The sequence below is a fragment of the Rhinopithecus roxellana genome, chromosome 13, assembly GCF_007565055.1.
Source record: "Rhinopithecus roxellana isolate Shanxi Qingling chromosome 13, ASM756505v1, whole genome shotgun sequence".
Taxonomy (NCBI): domain Eukaryota; kingdom Metazoa; phylum Chordata; class Mammalia; order Primates; family Cercopithecidae; genus Rhinopithecus; species Rhinopithecus roxellana.
The window spans coordinates 33,750,815-33,775,691 of record NC_044561.1 but is presented as its reverse complement, the minus strand read 5'-3'; the positions used below and the strand labels follow the sequence as shown (position 1 = coordinate 33,775,691).

At 37.5% G+C, this 24,877-nt stretch overlaps 1 protein-coding gene across 1 annotated transcript in view; it reads right to left on the bottom strand.

The window, feature by feature from the left end:
* The window catches only part of ADAMTS5 (ADAM metallopeptidase with thrombospondin type 1 motif 5), a 50,673-nt gene that overhangs the window by 15,916 nt on the left and 9,880 nt on the right, over window positions 1–24,877 (bottom strand). The window contains exons 3-5 of the mRNA XM_010383447.2: window positions 21,678–21,810; window positions 10,344–10,511; window positions 677–960 (exon numbers count right to left, since the gene is read on the bottom strand). Coding sequence (XP_010381749.2) covers window positions 677–960; window positions 10,344–10,511; window positions 21,678–21,810 — 585 coding nt within the window. The remainder of the gene's footprint in view (window positions 1–676; window positions 961–10,343; window positions 10,512–21,677; window positions 21,811–24,877) is intronic.

Sequence of the window (24,877 nt, the reverse complement as noted above, 5' to 3'; positions counted from 1 at the left end):
GGTTTTCTGATGGTGCATGGCTGGGTGATGCCCTGGAAAGATACAGGCAATGGGCACACGATAATTCTCTTCTAGGGACTTTGCAAATCTTGTGGGTTGAGAGCGAGCACATATTTTACTCAGGTCTTGAAAATTAACAGGGCAGTTGCTGATCTGAAGTGGACTGTGTATATGGTGGCAGATGTGTTTCCCCGGAGCAGCCATAAGTTACTTTAGCTCCTAAATTTAGATGAACTTATTGTCAAGGGGAAAAAAGTGACCATTTGGAGCTCACCAAATATGTACATGGACCACATGTATCAGCTCTGCTATTACCTCCTTACTGAATTTAAATACTTATATTCTGATAACTTTAGCAAGAGAAGTTTGAAAGTAAACTTTCCAAAGGCAATGAATAGGCTCCTGCCTGGAGTCTCAATTAGACAGAATCTGAGTTACACGAGTATTTGTTAAAAGATGTAAACTGCAAAGAAATCCCTGGTATCTGCATTTTCCCCAGTGAATCTCAGATCACTGAGAATGGCTACTGCGAGTAAAAGAAGCTGTAAATAAATCTCAAAATGAAAAGTTTTTAAATCAGAAAATAAAGCCTTCTGAGGACAGTGACCATATCCATCACAAGAATGCACTTCACTTCTTGGGCCTCCAGGCCCTGACTGATGAGAAAACCACTTACTGAATAATATTTTTTCTTGGTTTTGTCCACACATTTGCCCTGCAGGCAGATTCTCCCCTTTCCACAAGGCGTCCCTTCCACAGCAGGCAGTTTCTTGGTGAGACAGACCATCTGGCCCTGGCGTACCACGGCACACCACAGGCGAGCGCAGACATCCATGCCGGGACACACGGAGTACTCGGGCCCGAATGTCAGGTTGCACTGCTGAGTGGCATCATAGGTCTGTCCTGGGAGTTCTTCCGGGCCCAGGATCTGCTTTCGTGGTTGGTCCAGCAAACAGTTACCTACAAGAATATCTGAGATTGACCACGGCTCTGTGTTTAGGTTTCAAACCGCTAAAATCATGGATCTAAAAAATAAAATGCCCCGGCTGGTGTTGGAGCACGAGGCACCTACGAATCTGCAGTGTAATGCTCTGGAGAGGGACTCCATGGGGACAAGGCTAGGCGCCTCCTCGGACGCACGATACCCTCCAGGGTTCTCAGGAGTGATACGCTCCGGAGTGTCTGTGACAATACAGGTGAGGTTGGCAGGGGTGTGATGAAATAAAATGATTTTGTAATGATTACTTATGTAAATAGCCGTTGTGCTAAGGCACTAAACAAAATTGGATGGACCTAGAGGAAATCAGATGGTGAATTTTAATAATAATAATGATGATAATGAAACATGTACTACTTTGAGAAACAGAGTTTGCCTTTGGCACTCTATTTGTATAACCCATTATCCATTTCTAACTCACCCCTTCCCCATGTGCCTATCACGTCTCCTTTCCACTAATTCCACAAATAGTAGCCAAGCTGGATCCTCATTCATTCTTACAGTCACTCGACAAGCATTTGTTCAGCACCTACAATGTTCTAGAAAATACACTAGGTATCTGAAATACAGAAAAATGACCCAGATCTACCTTTGAAGGCCTTCCAATAAAGTCAAGGAGATAAAGTATTTCTCCCAGACTGATAAAAATTTTAATAAAAAGCTTTCAAGATTCACAGAACAAAGAAGCAGTGAAAAAAGAAAAAATAGTCTTTGATAATTTAGGATTAGGCTAGTCTTTATACTCTTCTCTTTGTACCTATTTAATGGAATTGGTGTTTGTTGAGTACTTGGAGCGTATCTGCTGAAACAAGGTAGGCATCTCATTGCATCATATATGAGGGTGTACAGGCAGAGGGGTGAGATGGGGAATCCATAGAAGCTGGAACATGGACAATGAGAATCCAAAATCTTAAATGTGCTTCCTTGCCCTCTCCTTCCCCTCCCTGCAAAAGCTTCCTTAAGAATCCCCGTCCAGTGAGTTAATATCATTAATTTTCTTTTGTCACACACATGTGCATGCACATTTTCCATCTGTTTCTGTATTTTTCTGTTTACTTGATTTTAGGATTTACACAATTATTCTAATAGCAATTAAAAATAACAAATATTTGTTACACACACTATTCTCTGTTCTTTACACATATGAGCTCATTTAATCCTCACCACAACCCCATCAGGCAGATTCTAGTGCATATTTTATTTATGCTACAGATAAGGAAACTGAGGCCCACAAGAGGCAGACCAGTTACCCAGGGTCACACAGCTGTTATGGTTTCATGCTCGGAGCCTGCCCTCCTCTTCTGATGCCAGATGGCTTCTGTTAGCATGTGAGTAGCTGCCTGATTGTATTGCTGAAAGGCAGCCATGTGTAAGGATCCTTTAAGTGGTGGATATTGAGCTTAATGGAAGAAACACCCAGTCTGAAGTCTTACTCTGGTGAAACACTAAATGGCTGAATGCTCCTGGCTAAGTTAGCTAACCTCTCCTTAATTTATTTTCAAGATCTGCATAATGCTTCTCTTCTCACTGTGATACTGTAAATGTGAAATTATCTAACAAAGATATTAAGGGTGACCAGAAAAATACAAAGCAATGGTAGTTCTATCCCAGCATATTTCACAGTCTTTTAGATGTATTACAGTTACTCTTTTTATTCAACAAAAAAGTCATATTCAAATCCTTATGCACCACTGAGAAATAGAATATTCAGCACATTTTAAGTATACCATAAATTTTTAAGGACTACATTCAAAGTTCTTCAAAGTGAATACCTTAGAATTTGTCAATCTGTGTTGGGGGCATTATATGAAAATGAATAAAGAGCAAAGTTCCTGTTTAACTTCTGAGCCAGAACGTTTGAAGAGGTAAAGCTTCTTAAGGCAAGCCAGGAAAAGCATTAAAAATAAGTATCCAGCCAAAGAGAACTTTGGGAGAAAAACACCAAGTTAAAAGAAAAACATCAACATCAGGTCAATAGGAAAGAATGATAGTAAAAGCTCACTAAGCTTTGTTTATAAGACAGAGTGCGATGTGGGCTTCAGAACTCCATGAAAAACATTATCTTCATTGCAGAATCAAAAAAGAAGTACTGTGTAAACCAGGAGATGCTTGGCAGATTGCTGATGTTAGAAGACTGTCAACATATCTCTGAGTCTGCAAGACTGTTTTCCAATTCTTCAAAAGTGCTGTTTTAAGAAACTTGTTTTTTTTTTTTTTTTTTTTTTTTGAGTTTTACTAAAAAGCACAGACCATAGGACTGGGTAACTAAATATTAGTTAGGAAGTCTTTATCATGTATGCATTCACATGGCATGGATCTACCTCATTTTTCTGGAGTCAAAATAACTCACCACCTGACTATGCATACATAGTCACTGACACCTGTTCTACCTCATTAGTAGATGACAAGTGAAAAGAAATGTGTAATGCAAACAATTTGAAATCAGCTTCCAATAAGGAGACTTCAAGATGTGGCATCTCTTTAAAAAGCTTAACTTAGAAGTATAAGTTTTAAAAATAACTAACACATTAGCTTTCTATTAAAAATAAGATATATCAGCTCTATAATTTTCCCTTAGAGGTCATACATGTGGAGATGACCTTTTCTTGCTTAAAATAAAATAACTTATTTCAGAATTGCAATTAATGTGTTATGCCAACATTCTCAGTACTAGGATTTGTAGCTGCATCAATTTCTGTTTATGCCAGAGTATATATGATTTCATTTTTACATTGAATTACGTCCTTTTGCAACAAAATAGGTACAAGCATCTCTACCAAATGACAGAATGATGCCAAGAAACAATAACAAAAATCAATACAGAGTCTAAGTCTGAATCTCACAGTATAAAATGTTTAAAATCTAAGTAATAACAGATTGGATATACATTTTTCTATGTTTAAAAAATGTATACGGTTTGGGGAAGGAGTAAAAAGGGAAACTGATCAACCTTTCAGTATCATTTCTAGTGACCTCTGGAAGCATCCAACCTACTGTTGATTTTTTTCTTAATCTGTTTTACTTTTATTCTCAACCACTTCTTCACATCTACTTCACATATTTTTTAATTCGTCGTAGTCTGAAATTTGATCTGGGCCTCGCTGTGAACATTTTGTGTTTGGTCTGTTCTACAAATTGGCAAGTTTCTTCGTCTCTCCTTCCATTCCTCTCTCTTTTCCTTCCTTCTTCCTTTCTTTCTTTTGTTTTAACATTGTGTATATGTAAATGGATAGACTATAAAATAAAGTCAGGCCGGCTGCGGTGGCTCATGCCTGTAATCCCAGCACTTTGGGAGGCCGAGGCGGGCGGATCACCTGAGGTCAGGAGTTCGCGACCAGACTGGCCAACACAATGAAACCCTAACTCTACTAAAAATGCAAAAAATTAACTGGGCGTGGTGGTGGGCACTTGTAGTCCCAGCTACTTGAGAAGCTGAGGTAGAAGAATCACTTGAACCCCGGAGGCTGAGGTTGCAGTGAGCCAAGATCACGCCATTGCACTCCAGCCTGGGCAACAAAGAGCAAAATTACATCTCAAAAAAAAAAAAAAAAAAAAAAAAAAAGAAAAGAAAAAGAAATAAAGAAAAGAAAGTCAATAGAAATGTGTGCATATTGCATATATGTTTTACCATTCATGTTAAACTAAATGCTTAAAATAAGGCAAAAAAATAAAAAGTAAAATGCTGTGATTTGAGATGAACCAGTAAGAAAACGTGTTGGCAGAATTCCACTAACGGTGATGGAAGGAATGCCATGCCTCCAGGAAACGTAACAGAAAAATCTCTAGTTTTATGTATCTGACTTATAGTACTAAATAGTACTCATATTAATGGTGAACCAAAATTATCAGAGTGGTTGTTCTTTTTGTTGTTGCTGTTGTTGTTTTTGATGGAGTCTAGCTCTGTTGCCCAGACTGGAGTGCAGTGGTACGATCTCGGCTCACTGCAACCTTCATCTCCCGGGTTCAAGCAATCCTCCTGCCTCAGCCTCCTGAGTAGCTGGGATTACAGGAGTGCGCCACCATGCCCAGCTGATTTTTGTATTTTTAGTAGAGACGGTGTTTCATCACGTTGGCCAGGCTGGTTTCAAACTCCTGACCTCAGGTGATCCGCCCACCTTGGCCTCCCAAAGTGCTGGGATTACAGGGCTTGAGCCACCATGCCTGGTCTCAAAGTTGTTGTTCTTTATTGTTTTCAATTTTTTATTCCCTATTTCTAGCACTGAAATTATTTCCACCTTCTCTTCCTTTTCAATACTCAGGTATGAAATTGAGCATGACCCAAATATTCATGATCAAGGAGAAATCAATTAATGTTCCTAATGAAACTCATCCAAAGAAGCCTAACACCACTGCTTACAATCTCCCTTTGCTTCCTCTCTTCATCTCACGACCCTTGGCCCTCTGCTTTTAGGTCTTTCCTTGAATGTCTAAGATTAAAATACAAATGGGTGCATTTGCCTGCTCTTTGATCACTCATTTTGGACCCAGTGATATAAGAATGCACAAGAGCACTTCAAAAAACCAGACAATTGCTGTCAACAAGCAGTTCACGGGGTCTGGGTGTGAAGCTGTTAGATGCATTAGGTATACTGTTTAGCAAATGTAATGGCAAGGAAATTAAATTAAAGATTCCCTGTGATAGAGGATAAAGGAATGTTTTTAAAAATATAAGTCACCGTGGCCTTAAACTATATGTCTTATTTGCACACTCTATTAAAGAGCATATTTAGTATGAAAATCAAGATACAACCATAGTGTTGGCTTTGAATTTTATTAACTCCACCTTAAAAACTGATGTTAAGCTCTCCTGGCTAGCTTTACAGTCTATACTTAACAGAAGATTCAGAGAACTGGTTTTCCAATATCATTTTATGTGCAAATTTCTGTGTTCAGTAAGTGGCTGTAAACTTAGCTCTTTACACTACATGACGAATTTTCAAAACCATCTATAGATTTTCCTTAGCAACCTATGTTGTGAGTGTTCTTGAGCTGTATCTACATAAGTGGTGGCCTTTCTCATCATCTGGCACCGTGGACTCAGGGATACAGCAGGCACAGCTATCTTTTCTGGACTCAAGGTTAGTAAGCATTTGAGAAAGGAAATTCAATAACCTGCTTTCACCGCACAATTTCTTTGCCAGTGCTTACCTTTATTTTTGAGGATCATACTCCTAGCCAGCTTGCCTAGAGCTAGCTTGTATAAACACTGCAGAATGTCTACAAGTATCTTGGCCAAGGTTGGGAGTAGGGGGGTCCCATGAGACATGGCTTCTCCTTTTCTGAATCACAAATCTGCAGACACAGTGACTTTAGAGTGAGCACACACTGGTTTTTCAACCATAACCTAATTGCTGCATATTTCTTGTTGGAGCTAAATCAGGAAACACTCAGTACTAATGAATTTACATTTGGCAGTGGACAAGTGCTACAAATGTCCAGCTACTTATGGCTAATAATTTTAAAAATAAATCAAATGCTTTGAATTTAATTTTACTCTCTGACCTCATTTCTCCAGTATTACTGAAGGTGAGAGGGGGAGGGATAAGATATTAGACATAAATGGAATTCCCATTTATAATGTACTCTTTAGGTACCATTAAAAAATTGTATATGTGTTGTGAGATTACCTGCTTAAAAAATAGCAATTGCTTTTCTGCTTTTATAGGGGCCACAGTTTAACTTTCCTAAATAATTGAAAATCATTTTTTTCTGTGTGTCAGTTATTGTATCATGCTGAAATATAGCGCTAACTTGAGGGACCGTGTTGGTGAGATAGGGGTTTTGACCTCTAGAAAATGGTACTAGACCACTGTGCATTTCATGTTCTCAGGCTGCTGTTTACAGCTTTTCTCTTATTGTCAAATAATATCACTTCTTGCTCTCAGATTACCTGTCTAAAGTCTCCCCACCCTCACCGCTCATGACTATTTTATTGCTTAAAAAATTGAGTGGCCTAGAAAATTAGAACAGAAAAATGGTAGAACTGTAAAATATGAATAAATGGGCTCTGAGTGGAAGCCTGCGTATCTTCCTACGGGTAAAGTTGAAAGGTTTTATAATAGAGTTTTGTGACATCGTTTAGTCTTCTAACAAAGATGCATCTGTTTGTTATTCTACCATCTTGGGCTTTGACTGTCTTCTTAGTTCTCTCCCATGCTCTTCAGTAGAAATGTTAGAACCTCAATCATCTCTAAAGTGGGTTTAGTAGTTTTTTTTTTTTTTTTCTTTGAGACGGAGTCTCGCTCTGTCCTCCAGGCTGGAGTGCAGTGGTGTGACCTTGGCTCACTGCAAGCTCTGCCTCCCGGGTTCACGCCATTCTCCTGCCGCAGCCTCCGAGTAGCTGGGACTACAGATGCCCGCAACCACGCCCGGCTAATTTTTTTGTATTTTTAGTGGAGACGGGGTTTCAACGTGTTAGCCAGGATGGTGTGGATCTCCTGACCTCGTGATCCGCCTGCCTCGGCCTCCCAAAGTGCTGGGATTACAGGCGTGAGCCACCGCGCCCGGCCGGGTTTAGTAGTTTCTATGGTCACACTTTCACTTACATTGACTTAAGTCAGCTTTTTGGTTACAATTTAAAAGTTATTAAGTTATTTCAATTCATCTTTAAATAATAGCACTACAGGGAGTACCACTGTTTCAATTCTGAATCTGAGTATGCTCTTTTGAAACGAAATAAGATATAACTGAGCTTTGTCATTGTGCCACACTGCTTTTCTTTGGTTTTTGTTATTCTGAAATCACTTTATTCACGTTATAAGCTACTGATAAAATAGGATTATTTTTATCGAAACAAAAGGCTGCCTAACCAAACCAACATATTCAAAAGTGAGAAAGTCTAGATTGGAGGAAATAAATTAAATAAGTAAACTATAAGCATTTTCTGTTCAAGGAATTTTGGTAACTGAATTTATTTAATATATATGAGAAATTTAGATACTTTTTTATTAGTGCAAATGAATAGATCTATTTCTATTAAAAGTATGTTCTTAATTGTTTTCTCTCTTGAGTCCTTTGGAACAGAAACAGAGATATAAAAATATGTAAATTTGTTATAAAATCTTTAAAAAATCAGAGCACAGACTCCTTTAAATATAGAATTAATGTTAAAAAAATGAAGACAATGCTGAAAGCATATTTACTGCATAGAAATTAAGATCACAAATTCCATAAACATGAAATAAATGAATCATTTCAAAATTAGGAACAAAATTCTCCCCAGCATTGTAATTAGCTGACCTAATACTTGCACAGGGAAAAAAATTTGGTCTCATTTTAGCCATAAGTATTTGCTGCCTTAGCAACTAAATCCATTCATTTAGTGATTCAAGGTTTAGCTCAACTTCTTGGAATGTGTAACGTGTGATTTTGAAATAAAATATTAATGTTATTTTATTTTCAGAAAACCTGAAAAGAAGTAAAACAGAAAAGCGATATTATGAATGGAGACTTAAGATTCCACCCAAGAAGGACTTTATGAGACACTGACCTGATCAACACAGATAGGATGATAATAAGGTAACATTCACTTTAGGACTTTACGGGCATTAATCCACAATGTAAACTGAGCTAAACATAAAATTACCATTGTATTATTGGTCTAAAGAAAAAGTTTCATACACTAATTCTTATTGTTGTTTCCAAGTCTTTAAATATATTGAGATATTTTTTCAGCTAAAAAAGAACTTTTTTTTTTTTTCGTATTGAGATATATTTTAAACCAAGCTGGACCCAGATTGCTTTTTCAAAATGAGACATAAAAATATATAGTAATAGGCAGCTAAATCTTTACCTGTTCACCACTAATGGAGCAAGAATGAGTTAATGAACATATTTTGGCTCCATGGTATCAGAGAACTGTGCGGACTTTATGTCTGAAATAATTTGAATTTGTCAATTGTTCTGGTATTATGTAGCCACAATTCAAAACAATCAACATACCAAAAAGTTATGGGACATTAAGTCATAAACTTTGTGGAAGTGGGAAAAAGATAGTTTTCATAGATTATTCAACTTTGAACCCTATATAATGAGATAATTTTATAGAAAATTATTATGGTAAATAATTTCTGTCACATTCTATTTAACTACTGGTTTTAGAAACACAAATTTTGGCCGGGCGCGGTGGCTCAAGCCTGTAATCCCAGCACTTTGGGAGGCCGAGACGGGCGGATCACGAGGTCAGGAGATCAAGACCATCCTGGCTAACACGTTGAAACCCCGTCTCTACTAAAAAAACTACAAAAAACTAGCCGGGCGAGGTAGCGGCGCCTGTAGTCCCAGCTACCCGGGAGGCTGAGGCAGGAGAATGGCGTGAACCCGGGAGGCGGAGCTTGCAGTGAGCTGAGATCCGGCCACAGCACTCCAGCCCGGGTGACAGAGCAAGACTCCGTCTCAAAAAAAAAAAAAAAAAAAAAAAAGAAACACAAATTTTAAGAGAACATAAAATAAATGAGAATATGTCCATTTCTGTAAGACAGGAAATTTCAGCTGCATAATGTCTGAAGATTTTTTACAATGCCAATGCATCTATCCTCCTGTGTTTTTATTATTTTAAAGTACTAAAGAATGCTAGGAAATTTGCAACAGCTTGTTTCAAAGATTACTTAGGGGTCGGAATTTAATTATTTCTAAAAATTGTAACTTCCTCAGTATTTTAATATAATTTATAGCACTAATCCTAGTCTTATAGAATTTAATAAAGTATGCTGTGCTCCTGAACTGTATTGAAAGGATAAAGCCAAGAGTTTCTTTTGAAGTTCTTAAAGTATTTTCCCATCATTGAGATTGCTTTTCTATTTCTGTTCTGCAGTTTTTACTCTGCTTTCAGGAGAATCTGCTATCAGGATAAAACCAAATTCTTCTAGTCAGTGCAAATCTAGAAAGCTTCCCCTTCTGGGTTTATGTTGCCATAAAGAGAATCCAGTAGAATTGTCACCTACACCTTAACTGCACCCCTATAATAGGCATGTAACAAATAATTCTGAGAGTCATATTAATAGCAGGGAAACCAAGATGTCTGCCAAAGTTCTCACAGGAAGCTAGTGGTAAAAGAAGGAATAAAAGCCAGACTTTCAGGGCACTAGCTAGGCATTCTGTGTGGTCTTCCACACTGCTTCTCCTTTGAACTTTTTCAATTCAAAAGCCAAAATACCATAGCTAAAATGCCACCAAGGATGTTGGCAGTACATAACCACATATGATCAATTTCCTTGGTCTTTCTTCTGACATTATCCAAACAACTATTGTCTTAGAGGGCAAGATGAATATTATGAGGATATAATGAAGTCAAACTCCTAAGAATCCCAAATTTTGTTTCTCAGCCTGTGTTCTAAATGATACATACCATGGCCATCATCCAGGAATTCTGTGACGGTGGCTGAAGTGCATTTGGACCAGGGCTTAGAGGCATCAATACTGGTAAGGATGGAAGACATTAAGCGCTTATCTTCTGTGGAACCAAAGGTCTCTTCACAGAATTTGGAATCGTCATGGGAGAGGCCAAGTAGATGTCCTAAGGGAGAGAATAGAGGAAGTGCAAATAATCCATGATTGTGTATTTCTTTTTTTCCATGACTATTATGCTAGGGCTTGACTTTTTTTCCTAACCGTAGATGAGTTCACTTTAACTGCTTTCTCACCCAGAGACGGGACCTCCAGGGAAATAACAGTTGCATGGAGTTAGTGTAGCTGTTGCTTTTGGTGAACATTTCGATGGAAACTGAAAAACTAAAGAGTAGATGTTCCCATAATTCATCTGGATCACATATGTTTAATGACATGTGGAAACAAAGCCTTATTTAGAATTAGAGTTTGCGAGACAATTGTGGGATTATGTCATAGCCCTCACCACATATCGTTTTGACTGTCTAATTTTCTGCCTTCTCTGATCAAGCCCCATGAGATCAAAGTGCATTTGCTCCCATATACTGCTGAAACCTCTGTATTGAACTTAGTGCTGTGCAAGTTGCAAACACTTAATAGATGGTTTTTGAATGTCAGTGACTTATTTTCTTAGTCAAGTAAATAGGTGGCTAATAAAAGGGAGGACTAGGGGAGACAAAGAAAGATAAGTGAAACGAGGAACTTTCCTGTTTCATGCAAAACTAAGCTTGCTTCATCCGTTCATTTCTTTTGGTGATATAGAGAATTATGAGTTTACTATTGTCACAAACTTACAGCTAATTTTGAAAACATACCCATTTACATTTTAAAATGTCTAAAAAACCAATAACATGGAGTTTGAGAGCTTGAAGAAAGGACGCCTGGGTTTCCCCAGTGATTGCTGTGATTGTTCAAAACCACTCACCCAGGTAATATTTGTGCTTAAGCCTCTCAAACATGTTCTCTGCAGTTCCCGTCAAGCTAGATATTATTTTACAGAGCCCATAATCACATTCTTATAATCCAAGTAAATTGCTTTTTATTACATAAGATCAATTTTCATACAGTCTAAGGATAAAATGATATTCCCCAACAAATTTACAATGCTATTTAAAACATCTAGGACAGCAGTGTGAGCAATTACATACTCTAAAAAGTAGACAGCAAATCATCCTAGAGTAGTGTTTTTAACAAAGCTTTCTAGAATCATACACAAACCACTAAAACAAATGCAGGAAACACTGTAGCAAATTGGCGACTACATTCTCCTTGGGTTCTTGAATACCAAAAGAAGAAAACTTTGGCCATTCTAGCAACAGAGTCCAGTGTGTACCAATAAAACCCAACAGAGATGAAATCTTTCACTTTAGATTCCGACTACTTTGGGCCAACTTGTTAAATCACCAACACCTCATAACAAAATTGTTCACTGAGCAACTGATTGCTGTTATGGATGAAAATAAGTGGCTAGGGCTTGGTGACCTTCCAAGTCTCAACATTTTTATGTTATTTATTCAGATATTTACTTCAACAGTATTTACTAGGCTAACAAGTTTTCTCTGGGAAGTTCTCCCACCATCACTTAACATTTTGTTTGTTCAGTAGCATAAATGTGCATTATAGTCTCTACATAAAGTATGTCCCAACAGACTTGCAAAGGAAATTAGCAGGGGCTCATCTAATTTTTGAGTGGTTTATTGAGCTTTTCAAGAAACTCACAGCTTACAGAAAAAAAAAGAAAAGAAAAAGAAAACCAGAATCTTTCATTCATGTATTATTAGAAATGACTTACAGTTACTTAGTACATGAAATACTTGCTGATAATGCACTCTACACTTCCTGAACTTTTCCAAGATAGAAGATTTATCGGTTAACACTGAGGGATATGGGTGGAAATTTCACACTTGAGTTTTTTCCTCTGGCATAAGAGAGAAGAAAAGTATCCCCAAGTGACCTCTGCAACATAATATTTATTTGAATCCAGGTTTTATACTTAAAAACTGTGACTTATGCATTCTACTTCATATGATATTTATATTTGTTTAATGGGGCAATTGTCTTTTCCTCCAAATCTATATACATACATAGCACTTTCCATATGCCTTTTTATTATTGTATCAAGAGATTTGCACTTCATTTGGAGGGTAGATTTTAGAATTCTGATTTAAAATATAGGAAACATGGCAGACACGAAATTCACTTTCAGGGGCCTGGGAAAGTACCTACATTTTTTCTTTCAAACTGAGAGGTGAAGCATATAATTTTAAAGGGTTCAATTATGTAAGCAAGTCAATTTAATTTTTAAATATTTTGGCATCATTTATGAATCTTTTGGAATGCTCGTTAATATAATATTATGACTTTTATGCTCCCCAAATTCACTCATTTTACACTGAAACTTAACTGCCACTGAAGATGCATAAGAGAAATTATACTGGAAAAGACTGCCATTCAAGCATGAACGAACACATCTTCGTTTCACCTCAGCAAGGGGATGTGAATTTTGTAAGATCTCCAAAAGTCAGGCAGAAACAGACTGCTTAGAATCAACAGAAAGAGATGGACTCTTTTGAGGGCGAATGAACATTCTGTCCTCCATGAAGAAAGCCTGTCAGCTGTCTGGGAGAGGCATGCTCTCTCAAGGGCAGTGAGAGTCCTGCGCAATGTGAGGAACACTGAGGCACCCAAAGTAACCAGCAGCCAGTTCCAGTGTAGCTGGAACCAGGGCATGGCGAAAGAACCATGTGACTTCCCTTCAGGAGCTGGACAGAATATGAAAGGGAAGATCAATGTGAGGGATGTTTGGATGCTCTTCAGGAAAGACGTGACACACATTCTAAAGGCTGCAAACAGCCAAAGGAGTGGTATTTTCTAATTCGAGCCCTCCAATCAATTATGCTAAGACATTTACTGTTAGTTGAAATCAGCCTTGAAAAAGCAAAAGTATACAAAAGTATAAGCAATTTTAAAGGAGTACTCACAGTAAAGATGGCACGCTATGATACTAAAAGCTAACTTAAGAGAGAAAATCCAGAATCCGGGGAATTTAAAATACAATGTCACAGCTGACAACTGTGTATTTCAAGTAGGGATTGTGAAGGGGAATTGGAAAAGCTAATAGCTTTGAAGACATCTGCCTTTTCAGGAAGAGGTTGTTCATAAATCATTCACAGAGATGTTTAAAATGAATGGTGTGGTTTGGAGATTAAGCATTTCTTGGACAAGCAGACCCCAGGAGCATTAGCAGCAGATAGGATTAGATATCCCTGTCCCAGAGAGTAAAACAGCACATGAAGAATATAAAAGAGTGTGGAGAAAATGTGTACAATGCCAAAAGTAACTTGTTGTTTACATCAAATCGTATTACATGATGAGTTTTTAAAGCAATACAGAGCAACAGAGTTAGTTGCGGGTGAGGTTTTCGAGGAGGCAGGGGATGAAATCAAGAAATCCACATAGAATGGCAATCCTTACCCTTGGAGAAGGGAAAGAGTTCTTTTTGGAGAGTCTGAGTGCTGCAAGGGAAGGGTGGGGAGGACGCAAAGCCATTTTGACAAAGATTTGAGAAAGCTCCCTCAGTAAAATAGGACGTGAAACTCCTAGCGAGACAAAAGGCAGAGGTGGGTTTAGAGGTAACTATCTGCTGTCAGGATTTAAAGCAGAGGTAGTGAAGTCTTGCTTTAGGGAAGAGTTAGTATTTGTGTTTGGGACCATTTATAATCAGCAGACATGCAAAAGATCGAAAAGCAGTATGCCTGAGCAATTTTGTTTACAATACTATCTTTCTCAGCTATCCTTAATTTTTGATGATGTAATTGGAAGCTTTTCACCTAAAACTCTGAGGCAATTAAGGACCAAACACACTTGTGTAATAGATGCCCCTGTTAATGGCCTGTGTATTTATATGCTAAATAAGATTTTAACTGGGTAGGGGAGACAGAAGCCAGAGTGAAATTCAGAGAATAATGCAACCATCTAATCCACGAGTATTTTCCAAGTGGTGCATGCCTCAGAACTGTATTTTGTTTTTGTTTTTGTTTTTGAGATGGAGTTTCTCTCTTGTTGTCCAGGCGGGAGTGCAACGGCAAGATCTTAGCTCACCGCAATCTCCACCTCTGGGGTTCAAGCGATTCTCCCGCCTCAGCCTTCTGAGTAACTGGCATAACAGGTGCACACCACCATTCCCAGCTAACTTTTTGTATTTTCAGTAGAGACAGGGTTTCACCATGTTGGCCAGGCTGGTTTCGAACTCCTGATCTCAGCTGATCCACCCGTCTTGGCCTCCCAAAGTGCTGGGATTACAGGTGTGAGCCACCGCGCCCGGCCAGAACTGTATTTTGCTGTTTGAAATAATTAGTAAAAGTTAAGGTGTAAATTGTGTTAGATGATGTTGACCTATTCTTAATAGATGTTAAATCATGTCTTAAATACAACAGTCATGCTGAGTGTCTGTCAGCAAGTAACACTAGAAAGGAGTTTATTTGAATTAATCTAAGAAAATAAATATAATGATAAATTATGTCAGAATAAAGTCTATAGGGCTGAGAGTTTGAGTTACGTTGTTAGCTCAGATATAGCAAACAAATTGTCACCTGATAACTTTCCTGGTATGAAAATCCTCTTTTTGAATTGGCAAAGGGGTGACATTTTGTAAAATAAATGTTATCTTTGATATTCCCAATACAGATTTAAAGAACACCTTGCTTTCTTAAATTCACAAGGGAATCTGGTGTTAGAAAATCTGTGATAATGTGTAGCCAGATGAAGACACATCATTTTAAAGGAAACTGTTGGTTCAGCTTCTTATTCAACCCAGGTATTACTGTACAACTAGGGCTGACTTATAACATTAACCTCAGGAAGGAAATTGTTTGTTTTTCTAAACTTTGGTCTGCAAATTAAACAGAATTTCAAGCTCTTGTCTCCTGATCCCAAACTGACCAATGGTCAAGGGGACACAGTACCACATCCTGAAAAAATGTCACAAGAAGCTCTGTAATGTGTTTATTTGGGAAAGCACTGCTCAGATGAAGCATCTGTTTCTTAATGAGGTCATGTTTTTACTTTACCTAATTTTCCAGCTGGGATTATGGAGGTGCAAGGTCTTGCCAGGGGTTGAAAAGTGAGTCAGCTGCTCACATGGGATCAGAAGCTAGAATCCTTGAAGAAGGGAAGCATGAGCTCCAATCATTGGATCATGCATGCTTATTCAAACACGAATCTTTACATAGATGTGATAAAACTCTTTGACTCCCATTTCAAAACATTAAACATGAATGGTAAGTGTGGTATCAATTATGTAATTTGGAAGGAAGAAACTCTAACTTTTTCACCCTATAACTAGCTGTGACAATATCCTTTTGAATCCATTTCAGAATTATAGCCTTTAAAGTAAAAACTGTCTAAAAAAACATTCTAGAAGGGTATAAACATCTTGAGTTCTGAAGCCAGATGGATTGGGTTTGAATCCCACTTTAGCAGTATATTAGTTGTTGACCTTAGATGGGTTTAGAAAGTACCCTGTGCGTTAGCTTCATTCTCTCTCTTGGGTGACCCACTAATGGTACTTACCTCATGGCATTTTGTAAGAATTAAATGATATAAAACATGCAAAGTGATTAGAATATGTGCTTGACATATATCAAAGGACCAGTGGTTGTCAGCTAACTTTATTGTCCCCATTGATATTCTGGGATGGTTATATACTTTTACTTATGAGTATTCTAGTAATCAGTGGTGTGTATGTATGTGTGTGTGTGTGTGTGTGTGTGTATATATACACACACACACAGAGAGACAGAGAGAGAGAGAGAGCGAGAGAGAGAGACATGCTCTATTACCCAGGCTGGAGTGCAGTGGTGCTATCAAAGCCCCCTGCAGCCTCCATCTCCTGGGTTCAAATGATCCTTATACCTTCTGACTAGCTAGGACTACAGGTGTATGCCACCATCCTTGGCTATTTATTTATTTATTTTATTTTACTTTTTGTAGAGACAGGGTCTCACTATGATGCCAGGGCTTGTCTCAAACTGTTGGCATTACAAGCATGAACCACCACACCAGCCAAAAAGCTTTGATATTACTAGACACTCTTTATGTGGGAGGCAAGAGGAAATTTCCTAAACATAAAACAAAACAAAACAAAAAACCACTCAGCAAGCGTGTGATAGATTTACTTTTTATGCCACCTTCAATTTGCTGGTTTCCACACATGTGGCAGATAATCTATAGGTTTCTCTCTAGAGAAACATGAATTGGGATTAAGTTTTTAAAAAACTGACAATAGACACAAAATATCCCAATATTGCTCAACATATAGCAAAAACTTATTCCCACATTTTATTTGGGGGCCAAGAAAGACATAGTGTGGCTTTGCTCCAAACTGCTTGTTGATTAAAGCAATGGGTTTGTGGGCAAATACCAAGTTTAATCCTAGTTTCCTTCTCACTTCACATCTTACAGCCAGCCTGGACATCTGATTCTGTGTATTTGGATTTGGTCTGTGGTGTTTCAAGAACCTCTGCAGCTTTTCAAAATATGGCCGTGTTTAATCTCATCATCTACAGAAGCAGAGTCACACACAGATCAGCACAACCAGGGAACACCTTTGAACCACACCAACACACAGGCGGCTTTGCTGTTGTGTCTCAACCACTTCCTAAGTCACAGCTGAATATTTGGTCTTAACTTTTTAAGTTGCCTGAGTTTAGCTTAGGAAGCAAACTGGAGTCTTTCACAGTGGAGAGATTCACTTAGTGCGTTTTATAATTAACTACTATAAAGCAAAGTTTCAGCATGTTTGCAAATTATGGATTTCATTAGTCTAAATAAAATCAGATTATTCCTCGAGCATATTAGAAGTTGGCCCAACATCAATAAAATTATTGTTTTTAAGAACCATGTGTGCAGCAGGTGAAATCTTTATTATTACAAGTCAATAATAAAAGTTTGACAAGTTAAAATATAAACTCAAAATGTAAACTTACATTAACTTGAAAACTTTCTGCAGTTCACATTTGGACTGTAAAGTGGCTGCAAACACATTCCTGCCTCCACTCAAGGAACATGGATGGAGACTGTGTTTTTGATAGTTTGAAGCGACTTTCTGAAATGCCTTAACAATTTAGCCAACATTTACATGCATATAACACAAGAAGGAAAGCACTTTATGACTGCCTATCCAGAGTCAATGTCAATCAATATCCATGTTCCAGAAGTCTGTATGGGCATCAGTTGATTAGTTACCTTCAAAATCTAGCAGCTTTTCTGAAAGAATGAGTAGAAAAAAAGAAGTGTTCTAGTTATCAAATGGTATATGAAAAGAGTAACTTTTCATAATTGTTCATTTTTAGCCTGTGTTCATTTTTAACCTGTAATCTAATGCCATGGATAGAAATGGTGTCAGATAGAAACTTTAGCTCCGCCTCTACTTACCTTATGTGTTAATTATCAAGATAAGTTTTTTTTTAGGTGGGGGGCTCACTCTGTCACCCAGGCTGGAGTGCAGTGGTGTAATCATAGCTCATTTTATCCTCTATCTCCTGGGCTCAAGCAATCCTCCCACCTCAGCCTTCCGAGTAGCTGGGACTACAGGCATGCACTACCATGCCCAGCTTTTTTTTTTTTTTTTATAGAGACAGGGTCTCCCTATGTTGCCCAGGCTGTTCATGAACTAAAAAGAAAATTTTGATTCTGTTTATTCACGCACAAAATAGATATGACTTTCTACTTTAAACCACTATGAGGAGAAAGAGGAAACAGTTGTGCACTTCCATGAAAACCTGTACATAGGTTAATGAAAGTGTAATTCTTGCTCAAATATATCCTTTTACTGCTTATAGAAGAAATGAAGTAGAAAAATTATGGGAACTGCCTGGGAATCTTCTCCTTGCTTGTGTTTTGAGCACAGTAACACATTCACACTGTTTGCATAAAGGAAATTACACATTTTGGAATGAGGCTAGAGCAAATTTAAAACCCTGGAAAACTGAGCATTCAAAATTTCATTTCCATCACCGTACTTTAACCATATACACAACTTTCGAATCTAGAAAGTCACAAATGTCTAGTAAAAAGGAAGGGGGATGGTGAAACCACATCTCTAATAAAAATACAAAAATTAGCCAGGTGCGGTGGCGGGTGCCTGTAATCCCAGCTGCTTGGGAGGCTGATGCAGGAAAATCTCTTGAACCTGGGAGGTGGAGATTGCAGTGAGCTGAGACTGCGCTGTTGCACTCCAGCCCGGGCAACAAGAGTGACACTCCGTCTCATAAACAAAAACAAAAAAATAGGAAGAGGGAAGATTGCAGGAATTGAGAAGAATTAAAATCGAGAGCATGGTTAGCTCAGACTGAGAGCTTCACACAGCAATCCAAAGAATACAGCATTGGGAAACAAACCAGCAAGCTGCATTATCCAAGATCACACTGGCTGGAGGAACAAGACTGTAATAATACACAGATGATCAGGAAATCTTTTGTCAGGCTATGTTTCCTAAATGTTGAAGGCTTATTTTTTTATAACACATGTCCATAATATTTAGGCAAAAAGTGAAATTAAAGAATAATAAAGACATTAGAAAATAAACTGAATGAAAGTCAGATTCTTTTATGAAAGCAGAATTGAATCCATATTCCCCCACTTCCCGACCTTAAATAGCTCAGATTAGCCCATATGTAATACAAAAGGGAAGTTAAGTAGAGTGTGTTTGATTGGACAATGAATTACAGGGACTTCCAAAGAAATAAAGATGATCCAACCAAAAATTTTAGTGGACGCAACGGCACAATCATATACCAAAGATTTAGGTTTGAGTTTTCATGTAGAAGTCCACCTTTCTTCTACATTGTTTCCTTGTATAACTATGTCTAATATTCTTGTACTATTGAGAAAAATGTGTACACACACATGTATATATTTAGTTTTAATATAACGTTTGTTCTTATCAGCATCTGGCTTCCTGCCTCTCAGACTGCTGCATCAGCCCTGTAACCCAAGATTGGCTTAGGAATTCAGGAGAGCTGGGAAAGGTGACCCTGCACGGCTCTTCCTTCCACCCTAGTTAACTTGAGGTCAAAGCAGCCCTGAAGAAGCTGCATTTATTGCCACAGTGTTTGTCTTACAGGGAAATCTCCCAGATGCAGTCAATGTGTGAAAACCAATCACTAGAAAGGAAAGAAACTGCCTTTCCTTTAAAGAATGTGGAATCTTTCCTTTTGAAGATCAGGATTTGGAGCCCATAATCCTGTGGATGGATGATGCCAACATTCAGCTCTGCTGCTTTTTCCCCATAATTTCTCCACTTGACCTGTGACGAATCAGCTTCTGCCTTTCCAGGGATTTAGAACCTTTCTTATGGCACTCCTCGCACTCTGAATGATGGTGATTAATTACTAGTGTACTTTAAAAGTCTCCTCTATTTAATTATATCCTCCTGAGTATTTGGACTAATTCCTCTTAGTTTCCCGCTGCAGATCGGAACGTTGCCTTGAGCAAGTTTCATGTTTCTTTCTCCCGCTTACCCAAGCACATACATAGATATGTAATAAATATTGATTAAGGTTCCGTATTAGGCTGTGTTTTTATCAGTAAGGATTAATAGGCATAAATGAGAGACATAATCTCTGCCCTGGAGCCTAAATGGGATGTGTTATAAAGACACTTTCAGGCTGACCAGTTCTAGTGCAGCTGAGAAGAGAGCCATGCCTCCTCATTAGCCCACCTTATAGGGAAGAAATGGAGACTCAAAGTATCTAAATCACTTGTCTGAGATAAAACAGAGAACCCAGAGACGGAGCTGGGACTCCACTCAGATCTTTGACTACTGAAGCCAAAGATGCTTAATCAATAAAACACTGAATTATTCTCAGGGATGCTATTGGATAGTTACTTACATTTAGGTTTTATGTTTGTGTTTTTCTGCTTAGGAGGTGAGAAACGTGTCAGGAACATTAACGCCATACTTAAGAATTGACATTTAACTACTGAATTCTGTTTTACCGGGGCAATATTGTGAATCATGCAATTACAAAGTACCTTGGATTAGAAGTTATTTAACTCCCCAAAGAAAACATAGCAGTTAGAAATGGGTGCTTTGTGAAAATACTCTCTGCCTATTAGGAATGTAAGAAAGTAGTTTTAATTCCCATTTAAAAGTTATGATTTTAACCTTAAAAATCAAAATCTGTTTAAATCAAAATCTTTTTTGCTATAGATGGCAAAAGGTACAATAATTATCAAACCATGCTTTGCTCCCAAAAAGGTGATGCTGAGTTGATACACACATTTAAAAAGGAAATAGCTAAATTTAGCTATTTAGCTAAAAAGCAAAACATAAGTATATGTGAATATAAACAACATTTACTATCTAAACTCTACCCAATTTACTCTCCAAAACAACTCCTTGAAATAGGCACTATTATCCCTATGTTTCAGATATGAAAACTGGAGCCCAGAGAGTTTAAATAATTAGACCAGTGTGACATAGGTAGAAAGTAATTTAGCAAAAATTGAGCTCATTTAGGACTAGATGTTGGAATTAGACAGAAAAAAAAAATTAGACACAAAAAATTGTGTCTAATTCCAACATCTAGTCCTAAATGTATTAAGCCAATTTCTCATACACTTAGTAACCTAGGTCAATAATTAGGAAGTACATATTCTTTATTTTGGGAATGTTTTTTAGCAATCAACTCAGTCCTGTATTTATAGATGTAGGATTTAGATGTGTTTCTTATAACAAACAAATTAGGTAAGTGACATTTTAAAGCAAACCCTGTTGAGTGGCATGCTTGGTTTCCTTTCCTTGCTATTAAGAACCAGACAGAAATATTTACCATAAGCCATTGATGAACTTTGGCAGGAGCCTACAATTACCACTGACAATGAAATAAAACACATTAAATTTCTGTGCAAACTGATTAGCCCTGGATGAATCAATACTGTCTCCAGTAACTTCTAAGAAGGACATCTCTGCATACCAAAGTTGCCTGTGACAAATTTCATCCAGGGGTCATTTAGGGATGCTTAAAAAGATAGTAAGAAGGCAGTAGCAGTAGTAAATTTCTCTTGAACTTTTGAATGACACTGTCAGAAGAAAACATCCACTGTGTTGCTGACTTTGCCTTCTCTCTTGCTCATATTAGCTAACCTTAAAAGTGCAAATATAAACAAATTTAATCCCCAATGGTACATCTGAACCAGGAGAAATTTGGAATTAATTGCCAAGTATTTTGGTTCCTGTTGCAGCTGTTACAAGTGTTTGATTTGGTGAGGGAAAAGAAAAGGCGCTGCATACCGATTTCGTGAGCCACAGTGAAAGCTGCGTGGAGGCCATCGTCTTCAATCACAGCACAGCTGCGCTCTGGAGAACATATGGTCCCAACGTCTGCCATTCCCAGGGTGTCACATGAATGATGTCCACATAAATCCTGCCCAGGAGAAAGAAAGAAATCATTAAAATCAATTTACATCCAGAAGGAGCCGCCACATAGAGCCACTTGCTTACCCCAAATGGCAACAGGGATATGTTTATGGTATCACCTGTTCCTCTCTGGAAAGGTTCCAAAGGCAAACTCAAGGCAGAGACTCTTCTAAACTGCTCTGGGACCCAGAAACACAGAAGGATAATGGAATTTAATTACATTTAAAAAGATGTCTTAGGATTGTAACTTGTCTGTTACAATAGCGCCCGCAGCCTTAACAAAGCTGTAATGCATATACGTCTCTGATCACTTTCCCATATGGTCATGCTTAGGAAGGTCCTAAAATTCTGATGGAAATTCATGCTAAATTTATCAAAATCTGGTCTCATAATTTGTTTTCTATTATAGGGGCAAACTGCAGCCAGATGTCTGCAACAGAGTACAAATTTATTAGAAATTTGGATAGAAAACTAAATTTTAATTCATAATTTGATGAAAGGTCATCTTTTACTCCCAAAATGAGCTGTAATTTCATAGGTTGTGTCTTCTGAAATCTATGCATTCTTACTCATAACATTTAATGTAGCATTTCTCAACCTGACCAACCTGCAGAAAATATATGTCATATATAAATTGTGTGTACATGAGTATATGCATTTTCTGGTAAAAAGTCATAGCTTTTCACAGATGTCATAGAATCTTTTAAGAGATTCTCAAATAGGAACATGATTCCACCCCACTAATGGTGAAAAATGATCAATTTAGATGAAAAGGACATCAACAAGCCTCTTGAGATATGAAACATAAAGAGAAAATATAAGTCTCAACTTTTTGACGTGACAGATTCATAATGATAAACTTTCCCTTTAAATGCTATTTGAGTATTAACGGCCATTAGCATTTCTTGTGCTTGACCACAATTTTCTATGAAAATTTACTAACAATGTGCCCATTTATATTCCCAAAGAGCAAGATCGTGTTTCTAGTAAGCCATAAGTTAGTAACAGCAAAAGGAAAAGTTTTTAAAATATATTAATTATTTTAAAAGGCAACTGTTTATTAGTTAAAATAATAAATGTTTCTATTATACAGCAATCATCTTTGTATGCCCAACTTCCATACTAACCAGCTTATATAGTAGGAACTCAGCAAATATTTGCTTCATTGAGTTGAATTGTCACCTACAGTCAGATACCTTAGAGTGCTCCCACATCTTTAATATGCTGTATGCTAGCAGGACCTCAGCAGGCTCCAGACAGCCAGTACAAGGCAGTGTGACTACATAACCAATGCTACATACTCAATGGAAACATATTCTTCTAACCCTTTCCTATCTTGCTGCATAAAAATCCAACCAAGCTGTATTCTCTTCTCTTACTACGTTCTCAGGTCCTTATTGTGTTCTGTTTAGTATGAGTTCCCAGCTAAGATAAGTTACAGTGTGGCCACCATGTTACTGTAGCTTTAGACAGTGGAAATCTCAGCCAAGTAGCCTTGGTTAATCATGTCAGAAAACCAACAGCCTTCCAAAGTTTCCTGTGTATCCTCACATGTCATCCCATGGGATGCCAAATTACAGTGGTTGAGAACAAATTAGTAGTTTTTCAAATTGAAACTGGAACACACTTTTGCATAATAATCAGTCTGAGATAATAATATAGCACAATACATTTTTAAGCCCCTCCCCCACAATCATTTCAGTATCTCTAGACCAAAAACCTAGGTCATGCCTTAAGGGAGTTGCTAGACACTGCAGGTTGTATCTGCACACATTTTTTTAAAACAAGATTTATGTTTACATCACAATTTGGGGTCATTATCTTTAAGTAATAAAATCCAAGAATTACATTTTCCCTTCTTACTCTTTATAAATAAGCCAGGATGAAGAGCCACAGCAAAGGGAAATAACCCTCCTGTTCTAGAGAGAGATTAAACTAGATTCTTAATATCTCTGTGTTTACTGCTAATCAATTGCTCATTAGAGGCCATCAACCCTCCTTGTCATCCTTGAATTGGATTAAATGCATTTGGCCTTTTGCCACGGAAATGTGGCAAAATTATGAACAGAAGCACTTGTTATTTTTTTAACCACACTGATTAAACTCCTTGACTACTCAGCCACACTATATATTTCTGTAGCTATAATTATGTAAACTGGCAACCTTTCCATTTCACTCACACAATTTCAAATCTTGGCAAACAGTTACAGTTTCAGCCTCAAGGCTTATAATGAACATCTGAATTTGTTTGTGAACGATGTTCATTTCAATGAATTAAAACGAATGTGCATCAAATTGTTAAGAATACAGCATATCACATTCATGTCTACTTTCTGGTGATGATGTCTAACAAAATTATAAGTGTAAACCTTATTTGAAGTTTATAGAATATTTCCTTAAATTCTTAAATTCTGAGCAGGAGTAAAGATATTATTGGGGCAATAGCATATATATATATATATATATATATATATATATATATATATGGCAGAGACTCTTCTAAACTGCTCTGGTCCCCAGAAACACAGAAGGATAATGGAATTTAATTACATTTAAAAAAGATGTCTTAGGATTGTAACTTGTCTATTACAATAGCACCCGTAGCCTTAACATACATATGCTATTACATATGTGTATGTATACATATATATGTGTGTGTAGATAGATAGATAGATAGATAGATAGATAGATAGATAGATAGATAATAGATAGAATCTAGACCTGGAAGCAGGAGATACTGGAGAGATGTGAATCACATACATACCATGTAAGAGGTAAATGAATTAAAAGTGCTGACAAAAGCTTATCTGCTTGTTCAGTGGAGATCTGAAGATAAATGATATCTTTGTCATATCAAATAAGGCTTGTTTTATGCAGGGTCAGTATCTTATCACCACTGTGTGGAGAGTAATGCAATGGAAGAGTGAGTAAAATATAAAGGTTGCAGAGATTTATCTAGTGGTTTTGTGGTATGGTGTTGGCCAGGATACAAGACTGAGACATCGTATCTAACTCAGAAGTGTATTCATGGTGGTCTGTACGACCAGCAGAGATTTGATAGGAAGGTCATTGCC